General features: G+C 50.7%; 2 protein-coding genes across 2 annotated transcripts; both read left to right on the top strand.

Annotated features, from left to right (window-relative positions):
* Window positions 1–6765: 6765 nt before the first annotated feature.
* Window positions 6766–7689, top strand: LOC135383532 (uncharacterized). Its single transcript, XM_064612950.1, has one exon. The coding sequence runs from the start codon at window positions 6766–6768 to the stop codon at window positions 7687–7689; it is 924 nt and encodes a 307-aa protein (XP_064469020.1).
* A 14-nt stretch (window positions 7690–7703) lies between these two features.
* LOC135383517 (uncharacterized) lies at window positions 7704–8780 on the top strand. The gene is made up of 2 exons (XM_064612944.1): window positions 7704–8042; window positions 8154–8780. Exons 1-2 carry the CDS (start codon window positions 7704–7706, stop codon window positions 8778–8780), a joined length of 966 nt encoding a protein of 321 aa, XP_064469014.1.
* The last annotated feature ends 2232 nt before the right edge of the window (window positions 8781–11012 follow it).

Raw genomic sequence — 11012 nt, 5'->3', positions numbered from 1 at the left:
CCACATCCACAGCCACCACCGGCATCGAACCGAAGTGTACACTGATGCTTCAGTTTCTCAAGTTGGGTCGCCTGCTGCCTTTTGCATCCCAAAGGATGGAATTGAGCACGGATTTAAACTCCCTCTTATGTCATCTGCCGAGGCATTCGCACTACTGGTCGTTTTCAGACACGTCTCCTCGTTGGCACCTGGGGCCTGGACAATCTCATCGACAGTAAAGTGGCTCTGGAGGCACTGGCTTCTTACTCTGCTGCAGTCATCAGTGACACCTACACCAGGATCATAGCCCTGCACTCCGAAGTTGTACCCCTGGGACACAACGTGGTATTCCAGTGGATTCCGTGCCATGCCGGATTTTCTGGCTATTATCATGCTGACGCTCTCCCTCGGTAAGCCCACAACACTGAGCAACCACCTGTCCTTCCCATTGCGCTCTCTATGCGCCAGCTGAAACTCCACCGTTTATTGCCAACTGCAAGCAGCTTTTTCAGCAAAAGCTCTACGGAACGAATGCCTTCCTTAAATCTATTGACCCAGTAATGATATCGTTAGGTAGAAAAGCGAGACAGGTGTAGCCAATGGAGGTAAGGTTCTTTATAAGCAGCCGGAAAGGATGGAGGCCGAGACCAGAATGAATGATCAGAGCGATGGGGATGATTGGGATCGGTGATCTTCCTCCTCACAGCTTCCCCCCGGCGGTGTAGGAGCCAGCCTGGCGACGGGAAGTGAAGGTGGAATATAGGGCTTCAAGCGGGAGACGTGGACTGTTTCCGTAGAGCGGCAGAGACGGTCACTGGGTCGATCAACAGGGTCGACAACGTAGGATACGTCGGAGAGGCGTCGGGTAATAGTGTAGGGTCCCAGGTATCGGGATATCAGCTTCTCGAACTCAGCTATGCGAACGTTACAGCTCTCTCAGCTATGCGAACGTTACAAATGGCAGAAGGGAATCCCAGTTTCTGTGATCGGCTGATATATAGTAGGACAGCATGTCCGCCAAGGTATGGTTAAACCGTTCGGTGAGACCGTTGGTTTGTGGATGGTAACTAGATGTCGGGGTGTGGGTAACAGAACAGGCTGCGAGGACATCTTGTAGAAGCTCTGCGAGGAAGGGACGCTCACGGTCGCTTACCAATGATCGAGGTGCCCCATGACGGAGCAGGATGTTGGCAACGAAGAAGTTTGCTATTTCTTCGGATGATCCCGTGGGGAGTGAAGCCGTCTCGACGTAGCGTGTGAGATGATCAATTGCCACAATTACCCATCGATTGTTACGTGACGTAAGGGGCAGGGGGCCGAAAAGGTCTATGCCGACGCGTTCGAACGGCGCAGGGGGTGGTGGTATGGGGTGGAGCTCGCCCGATCGGGGTGGAGGAGACGGCTTCCGCCGCTGGCACGATTGGCATGAGTTGACGTATTTCAGGACAGATGTGTAGAGACGGGGCCAGAAATATCGGTGACGCACTCGTTCATAGGTTTTGAAGAAACCTAGGTGACCAGCCGTGGGGTCATCGTGCAAAGCACGACGGATGTCGCGTCGGTGTGCGGCGGGGATCGTAAGAAGGAGCGGGTGGCCGGTGGGCGAGTAGTTGTGCTTGTAAAGAAGGCCATTCTGCACTGTAAACTGCTGAGCCTTCCGAGCGACTTTCCGATTGGTGGTTAAGTGGGTACCCTCGATATGATGAATTAGTTCGGTGTAGCCTGGTTCCTGAAGTTGAGCTTCGCGAAAGGCAAGGGAGTCTATGGGTGTGAGGACACCTAGGACGTCTCCTGCGCAGCCGGGCTGGTGGTGGGAAGGATCCTCTGGAAGGGGACAGCGGGACAGTCCATCAGCGTCGGAATGTTTTCTTCCTGATTTGTATTTTAAAACGAACTCGTATTCTTGGAGTCGAAGTGCCCAACGTCCAAGTCCTCCACACGGGTCATTTAACGTCGAAAGCCAGCACAAGGCGTGGTGGTCTGTTACGACGGTGAAAGGTTTCCCGTACAGATACGGGCGGAATTTGGTGACTGCCCAGACAACCGCTAAATATTCTTGAGTGCGTGGTGGAATAATTTTGCTCAGCTGATGTTAACGAACGGCTGGCGAAAGCGACAGCTGACTCCATGGGAGCATGAGGATGTCGCTGACCCAAGACTGCGCCAATACCATGTCCACTTGCGTCAGTATGGATCTCAATAGGTAGGGTGGGGTCGAAGTGGCTGAGGACGGGCGCCGTACTCAAGGCTGTTTTCAGGTTCAGGAAAGCTGCATTGCATTGAGGACTCCAAACAAAAGCGATATTATTCCGGAGCAGAGAGGTAAGGGGAGCGGCGATGTCACAAAAGTGACGAATAAAACGGCCGTCGGCGACGACAAAACCGGGTAATACGTCCCTGAATGCCGCAATAAAAGCAGGTGCGCGTTTCACGACGTCGAATTGGGGGGGAGAAGTCATCAATATGTGGACAGGAAAGTGGAGCTAACGTTTGCAGCGGCGCTGAAGGCTGAGCTGCTAGAAACGAAGGCTGGAAAGAAACGGGCTGAGCTGTGCGCAGAACGTTAGCGTATGTCGGACGGAGGGACAGTGAAGCGTCCGGGCGGAGAACAGCAGCAACTTCTTGACGGACTAACGCGTTCATGGCGTTCGTGGCAGAATTGGGGCCCAGAGATCGCGCGTCCGTCGTATCAGGAAACGTTTGGAGAGCACTGCTAGCTAGCTCCTCACGGATAAGGTCGCGAATAAGTGACCTCAGGCTGTCAACGTCGGGCTGTCGTAAGGTAGGAGAGATATCAGCGACTGACACCTGCGGGAGGCGAGTATTCCGTTTTTCTTGGAGTGTCGTGCACGCATGGATAACGTCGATTACAGGGGTGGGATCTTTCAGCAGAAGGTACTGAAATGCCTCCTCAGCGATACCTTTCATTATGTTGGAAATTTTTTCTTGTTCGGGCATGCTAGGAGCGGACCTGCCGCAGAGGGCAATGACATCTTCGATGTAGGCAGCATAACTCTCTCCTGTGCGTTGGTATAGTGTCGACAGCTTGCGAGCCGCGTTGGCCTTCCGAACCGTTGGCTTACCAGAGAGCTCACCAAGACGGTCGCGAAAGCATGACCAGGTGGAGAATTCTGCCTCGTGATTCTCGAACCAAGTCTTCGCCAGATCTTCAAGGTAAAAAACAACGTTCGCGAGCTTGGTTGTATCATCCCAGCGATTGTATGTGCCGACACGTTCGTACGAGCTGAGCCAGTCCTCGATGTCTTGACCGGCAGCTCCCGAGAAGGTAGGGGGGTCACGTTGACGGGGCGTTGGCGCCGGAGGTGTGGCTGCCGCACTATGGGACCCAGGTGTATGGTCGTGATGTAAAGGCAACCCAGCATTTCCTTCCTATGTACCACCGCTGCTGGTAGGATTGGGAGGCGCCATTGCGACTTGCTTGCCGGATCGGAGCTCCGTCCTGGTGAAGAAGTTACAGAATAGGAAGGGAATCGAGACACACCTCCACCAAGTTGTTAGGTAGAAAAGCGAGACAGGTGTGGCCAATGGAGGTAAGGTTCTTTATAAGCAGCCGGAAAGGATGGAGGCCGAGACCAGAATGAACTGGGCGCGGCCTCGCGCGATGATCAGAGCGATGGGGATGATTGGGATCGGTGATCTTCCTCCTCACAATATATGCTGTGCCCAGCCGCATCCCGCGCAACAAGGAATTGTTGCTTCATCGGCTGCGGCGGAATGTGGCACGAACTGCACTCCTCCGCTGATGAGATGAGTGAACATCTATCACCTCCTTGCCCCACCTGTCAGGTAGAAGCTGACGTGCCACACATACTCCTTCTCTGCCAGCTGCACGAAGATCACCGGTCGCGTCTCCCGCGCCGTCTCGCTCATTTAGGCTAGCGAGGGCTTTCCCTCGCGGTGCTATTTGGCCTTACTCAGCACGCTGATGTCACGTCTGCGCTGACACGATTCCTTCGGAAATCTAAGCTCTTGGGCACACTCTGATTCGTCCTATATGATTGTCTGCACAACGAACACACAACCCGGTCTGTTGTGGTTTTATTTGGCTTGCGGATTAAGAGTTGATGAGGAAAACGCCGTGAGCTTCTTCGTCTTTGTGTACGCTTGCTTACTGTTCAATTTTGTTTTGTTTTTACTGTTCGACGATGTTCGACGGAGTCCATTAAAGCTGGTGGGTGAAGTTCCGTATCGTGACCACTCGTTATTAAAAATTAGTGAAACGGTTAGGAAAGTAAATATTGCATAGAAGTGGTAGAAGATCGTATACTGAATCCAAAAATGTAGGAATTATAAAATTCTGTGGACTAGAAGTTTTTAAACAACATGCATTTAAACAACCACATCTGATTCACTTTTAGCGCAGGAGAAACACGGGTATGCTAAGCCTAACGGATCGAAACTGGCCGTCTTGCGAAAGGTAGGGTCGTTGAAATGGGCTAAACCACCTCACTTTAGTGAGGTTAGGTTAAGTCAGGCTCTACAGATTGAGGGGGAGGGGGTCTGGGGGGCGCCCCCCCCCCCCCTCAGGTACGCACTAGGCGGTGCGGGCGTCGAGACTGTGCCTCGGGTTAGGTCAGTAAGGTCCTCAGCCAAGATGGCGGATCGCCATCAAGAAACCGGCGATAAAATTTAATTACGTTTTACGCAATACACGAGGGTCATTCCTGTTTAATTTCGTTACTAATTACTTCCTCTTTCACGTAAAAGCGTTTGATTTTTGTTTTTATTTGCTTTTCTTAAAAAAAAGCCAGTGGTCCCGATACGGAACTACATCCAAGCTGGTCTTATAGAGCAGTGCTGCCAGTCATTCTTTTTCTGAGTGGAAGCTTAGGTTTTCACAACACATCTGGTGCCGAAACCTGGGAGACTGACGGCACTGCATTCTAGACTTCAGTTTTCGTTTAGAAGACAGTCAGCATGGAACGTCTGAAGCACAAGAGGGCTGCACAGCGTGCACAAGTAACCAAGCTGGTGAAGGAGATCGTCGAACTACTCAGCGACCAAACAGTTAGTACAACTTCGCTTAAAGGATTACTGGCCAGACTGTTAGCCAACGAAGGCGACCCGAAGAAGATAAACTAGGAGATTGAACCTCTGATCAAGGAAGACGATTTCGCTGCCGAATATCAAGCACTGATCGACTACGAGGAACAATCGGCGAATGCCATTGGAGAAGTCCAGGCCCGATTGGATGAACTTCAGCTGACGGAGAGGCCCTGAAGCAGCGTTTCGGGGATACCGCACGAATCGAGAGGGAATACCTGACCAGGCTGAGGAAGCTACCCTTGGTGAAGTCGACGTGTGATCTATGGGGGCTTCGACTTCTCTATGACCAGATTCAGGCGAACATGAGAGGACTTTGGGCGTTGCCAATTACAAGCTACGCCTCCATGATGGTTGACATCTTTTTGTCAACACTACCCACAGATATGGTTGTGGAATACCAACGGATGGCAAAATACGGCACAAAAATGCTTGAAGACAACGGAGTCGATCAAGACGGATCAGCATTGGATAGCTCAGAATCTAACACAGGGATCTAGGCAAAGGAGCAGAAGGAGCTCTCAAGGGTGCTGCGTTTCATTCGTGCGGAAATAGAAAGCTGAGAGCTCTCTGGACTCAAAGCCCGGTATGATTCTCAAACTGATCCACGCAACCCGATAGGATCAAGAAACCGAAAGGTACAAACTGGAGCTGTTCTTCATGCAGCGGCGGGAGTCAATACCAAGTGTGTCTTCTGCGGAGCGACCACGAGACCGCAACGTGTCCAGCGGATTTTCGAATGCCGGAAAAGTTGGAGAAACTGACACGTGAAATGCGTTGTTTCCGCTGCACAAAGAGAGGACATCGCTCTAAAGACTGCCGTATGAAAAAGCCATGCACCCATTGCGGGCGACGACATGCACCGTCAGTCTGTGGCACTTCGAAGGAAACTACGCCCAAGTCGACAGTCAACGAGGTGGTGACCACGGCACGTCACGGCAGCGAACGGCGTGCCAAAGCAACAAAATACGGAAGTGCTACTTTAGACCTTCCGAGCGTGGGCGTCATCAGATACGGAGGATGCACTAGTCCGAGGTATTATCGACGGTGGAAGTCAGAGGACTTTCATACGCGACGACATAGCCAGGAAATTGAAGCTAAGAGTTATTAGGGAAACTACACTGCAGCTCAACACCTTTGCCAACGAAATCGCGTCGAAACGCGTACGCTGATCCAAAGTAGTCGAGGTTCGACTCAGGAGTCAGTATCAGCCGAAAAACTATGTCGTTCAAGCCCCCACAATTGACTTCATCTGCGAAGATCTCGCTGAGACTCCCGTGAACGACGACTTCGTGAAGGCTATTCGCCACATTGGAAGTTTTATCGCTGACGACATCTAGTTCCGGGTGTGAAACATGAAGGTGGTATTGGACTGCTAATTGGCTAGGACGAGTTGTGGAAGTTGCTGACCGGTGATGTCAGAAGATGCAACAAGAAGAAGAAAGACAAAAAACATGAAGAGAACAACGAGAAATTAGTTGCCATCGAAACCGTTTTCGGATGGACCTTTCAAGGGCCGTCTTCAGTATCAGGCTACTGCGCCGAGTGGCCGACGACAGCAGTCTGCGTGTTGAGAGCTGGAGTTGGAACGCTCACAGAAGACGACATTCTGACTAAGTTTTGGGAGTTAGAAAGTCCAGGCATATACGGGCGACGCCTCCAGCAAGACAGATCACGACACGGAGGATCACGGTTTTGAAGGAATTTGAGCGCAACATTCTGATGACGGACGGCCGCTATGAAGTAGCTTTGCCCTTGAAAGCACACATGTCAGCCCTAGAGAATAACTATGAGATAGCGAAGGACAGACTATGGAGCCTAGTCAGACGGCTAAATAGAGACGGCTTCAGGGCGCAGTACGACGAAGCGATCAGAAGCTACATCAATAAGGGGCATGCAGAAAAGGTGACTGAAGACGATAATAGCTTCAACACTCGGTACTACATGCCTCACATGACCGTAATAAGAAGCACTTCAGAAACTACGAAAGTCCGGATAGTTTTTGATGCGTCGTCCCATAGCAAAGGGATGACGTCCCTGAATGATCATCTGGAGAAAGGGCCAAAGTTGAACGCCGACCTGGTAGGCGTTCTATTGCGGTTTAGAAGACACAAGATTGCGTTAACGGCAGACATCGAGAAGGCCTTTCTACAGGTAGAAATTCGTAAGAACGACAGGGATGCACTGAGGTTTTTGTGGTTTTCCGAAACTCCAAGCCCGAATGAACAATGCCCAGACGTGGAATGCTGGAGGATGAAGCGAGTGCCATTCGGAACCACAGCAAGCCCCTTTGTTTTGGGTGCTACACTGCAGCACCACTTCAAAAGCCTTTTGCCATCTGACAGAAAGATGGCCAGCTTACTGTTGGAGTCGTTCTACGTGGACGACCTACTTACTGGTGCCCCCACAGTGGAAGAAGCCCTGGAGATCGTCCAGAAATCTCAGGACGTGCTGAGACAAGCCAACATGAATCTGACAAAATGGGCATCTAACGCCGAAGATTTACAATCAATGTTCGATCGTAAGAGCGGTACCTTAATCAACGAAAAGGAAAAGCCGTTAGCTGAACCGGCTCAAAGTAAGGTTCTGGGAGTGGTGTGGACCCGAAGCGGTGATCAACTGGGTTTTCCGCAAATCAGCAGCTAAATGTCATCGCTGGCATGCAAGAAACTAAGAGATCCGTGCTGCAGGCCTCGGCAAGAGTCTTCGACCCGCTAGGCTTTCTTTCACCGTATACCATTCGCGTCAAGCTCCTGTTTCAGAAGCTGTGGAAGACAAGGTTGGATTGGGACGACCCACTCCCGAACGACCTGGCAAAACCTTGGCGCTTATGGTGTTCCGAGCTGCCCCAGCTGTGTAACGTCGCTGTGGACCGGTGCGTGCTGCCGAAGACAGGTACACGATACTGCTGCGAGCTTCACATATTCACGGACGCATCGCCACACGCGTATGGAGCATGCGCATATTTGAGAACTGTGAGCGACGCGGAAGAAACTAAGGTGCGGCTGGTCTTCGCTTAGTCACGTGTCGCCCCGCTTAAACAGCTCACCCTTCCCCGCCTGGCGTTGATGGGAGCTTTCATAGGTGTACGCATTTCTTAACTGCTACAGTCGTCGTTGCAAGTGGCCAAGTGTGACACCAAATTCTGGACTGACTCCACGGTCACGCTGAACTGGATCAGAGGCGAAGCGAACAGATGGAAGCCCTTCGTTCGCAACAGAGTTATTGAAATTCAAGAAGGCTGCAACAAGTCTCAGTGGAGGCACTGTCCAGGGAGCGCCAATCCGGCAGACTTTCTAACGAGAGGATTGCCCGTCACAGCATTAATGGGGGACAAACAGTGGTTCGAGGGTCCGCCATGGCTTTCTAAAAGTCAGGAATTTTGGCCAATATCTACTGAAAATGGCTGTGGTCACCTCAGTCACATCGAAGAAGAAAGGAAACGTGGAGCTATAATGACGACGTACGTCGAAACAGCTGTTCCTGCACTGCTTGACCTCGGAAAGTACAGCGATTATCAACGCATATTACGGATCACAGCGTGGATACTGAGATTCGTAGAGAACGGCCGTGCGACGTCGAAGGTTACGGGCCCGCTGACAGCTATGGAAGTTGAGAAGGCTGAGATGTTCTGGATTCGGCGGGCGCAAAATGAATCATATCCGGAAGAGTTACTAGCTCTGCGACAGAGAAGAGAGATCGCACAGGGATCAAAGATTGCACGATTACGACCGTAGCTAGACGAAAAGGGTGTGATGCGTCTATAATGCTTCAGTACTCGATAACCCCGAAGAGGTGAAGCATCCTATACTGATCAGTGCCGTGTATGCCAAAGGGAGTCTGGCCATTAGGAGGAGCCTAAAAAAGGGGCTCGACCTGTCAATCAAATTGAGTGCTTTTCATTGGCTGCTGTTTTCTATGCGGGCCGCCATAACACCAAAATTTTCCCGAAAATGGCGGCGTAGCTTGGAACGGCGAAGCGAGGATTTCATGACAATTTTTTTTCACAAATTACGTCAATTTTATTCCGTAAGTGTACAGTCTGTTGCAATTATCATGCAAGTCACCTTTAAATTACGCTCCAGTGTCGATGTTTACCTGAAAATAATATGTTTCGTCGTCCTTGTTAGGCCTAGTAACCACAGCGATCACAGGCAAATAGCGAGAAAAACGCTACAAATGGCCAAAAATTTTCATTTTATGACATACTTTTATGCATATACACACCTTTGCCCGTTCTTGGTTCAGTCTTGTTATGTTTCATAGTTAAAATACGTATAATACCGGCAGTCTGTTCCAACTAGCGGTTCTGCCGGCCAATCAGTTCTGCTAGCAAGCACTTCTGCTTCTGCTACTTCTGCCTTCTGCTATTCTGCGTCTTCCCGGCGTGCCCCTCACCATCCAGATGGCGCCGTTAAAAGTGGACGCAAAATCCATTATGTTGCTAGGTCGTCAGGGAATATCCTATTCAATCTAATCCAATCCAGTTTCCCGAAAATGTCGGCACCCAGTTAATACAGGTAATATATAGCTTGGATAGCCTGAGGTTAATAGCGAACTGTATTTTGGCTCGTGATTGGCCAGAGAGCTCAAAAAGTGGGTGGAGCTCCAGGTATAGGCATGTTCCATTAATGGCCAGACTCCCTTTGGCATACACGGCTCTGATACTGATGGCCAAAGAGCACCCACTATCAGCGCTACTGGTCGACAGCGTCCATCGACGCGCCCTACACAGCGGAGTCCAGACAACATTGACGATACTGAGAGAGCGATGGTGGATAACTCAAGCGAGGCAGCTAGTCAAATCTACCCTCTACCGCTGCAAGGTATGCAGGAGACTCCGTGCGACTAAGGCAACAGCCCATATAGCTTCATTGCCCGTTGAGCGCCTCAACCCAACTCACCCTTTCGACACCACCGGCATCGACTTTGCTGGGCCTCTGTATCTCAAGACTAGTTCGGGTTCGGCGAAAGCGACATTGCGCTGTTCACTTGCGCCACAACAAGAGCTGTGCACCTCGAACTAGTTACAGACTTGACAACCAAGTCTTTTGTCATGGCCTTTCGGAGATTTATTTCAAGACGCGGGGCACCTTCTACAATTTACAGTGATAACACGCTCACTTTCAACAAGGCGGCCCAGGACATCAAAAAATTGTGGACTGTTGTTAGAAGTACGGATGCAGAAGACTTCGCCGCGAAGAATCGCATCCGCTGGAAATTCATTGTCGAAAGAGCTGCCTGGTGGGGCGGTATGTGGGAACGGTTGGTGCGATCGGTGAAAACTTGCTTGAGAAGAGTACTCGGACGGCAGTGTTTGACATCCGAAGAAATGACTACATTACTTCACGAAGTAGAAGCAGTGGTCAATTCACGACCACTTACCTATCTACACTCTACGCCTGACGAGCCGAGCGCTTTAACGCCCGCACATCTACTGATCGGGAGAAACTTGTGAGCGCTTCCTGAAGTCTCTGCCACAACTGTGATCCCACGATCAAATTTTATGGTAGTCAGTAGAAGATGGATACATCAACAGAAGTTGGCTGACCAATTTTGGAAGAGATGGAAGCATGAGTATCTCCTGGAATTGCGGTCAGCTCATCATTCGAACCCCAAAAGCAACACAACAGGACTGTCTCAAGGAGATGTTGTGCTAGTACAACAGGATAAAGTTCCGCGGCACATGTGGAGACTTGCCTGGATAACCCAACTCTTCAGAGGACGAGACGGACTAGTGCGGTCTTGCGAACTGCGACTTGTATCTGGAAGGCTGACTCGACGACCCGTCTAGCTACTGTACCCGTTAGAAACAGCAGAAAAATGAGCGACGAACTTTTGCTCATTTTTTGGGGGAGGATGTTGTGGTTTTATTTGGCTTGCGGACTAAGAGTTGATGAGGAAAACGACGTGAGCTTCTTCGTCTTCGTGTACGCTTGCTTACTGTTCGATTTTGTTTTGTTTTTACT

The sequence above is a fragment of the Ornithodoros turicata genome, chromosome 1 (genome assembly GCF_037126465.1).
Source record: "Ornithodoros turicata isolate Travis chromosome 1, ASM3712646v1, whole genome shotgun sequence".
Classification (NCBI taxonomy): Eukaryota; Metazoa; Arthropoda; class Arachnida; order Ixodida; family Argasidae; genus Ornithodoros; species Ornithodoros turicata.
This window is presented reverse-complemented; position numbering and strand designations above follow the sequence as displayed.

Coding starts and splice junctions, on each gene's coding strand:
- LOC135383532 (XM_064612950.1), top strand. CDS start 6,766: ATGACGGACGGCCGCTATGAAGTAGCTTTGCCCTTGAAAGCACACATG.
- LOC135383517 (XM_064612944.1), top strand. CDS start 7,704: ATGCAAGAAACTAAGAGATCCGTGCTGCAGGCCTCGGCAAGAGTCTTC. Junction 8,043..8,153: donor GCGACGCGGAAGAAACTAAG/GTGCGGCTGGTC, acceptor TAACTGCTACAG/TCGTCGTTGCAAGTGGCCAA.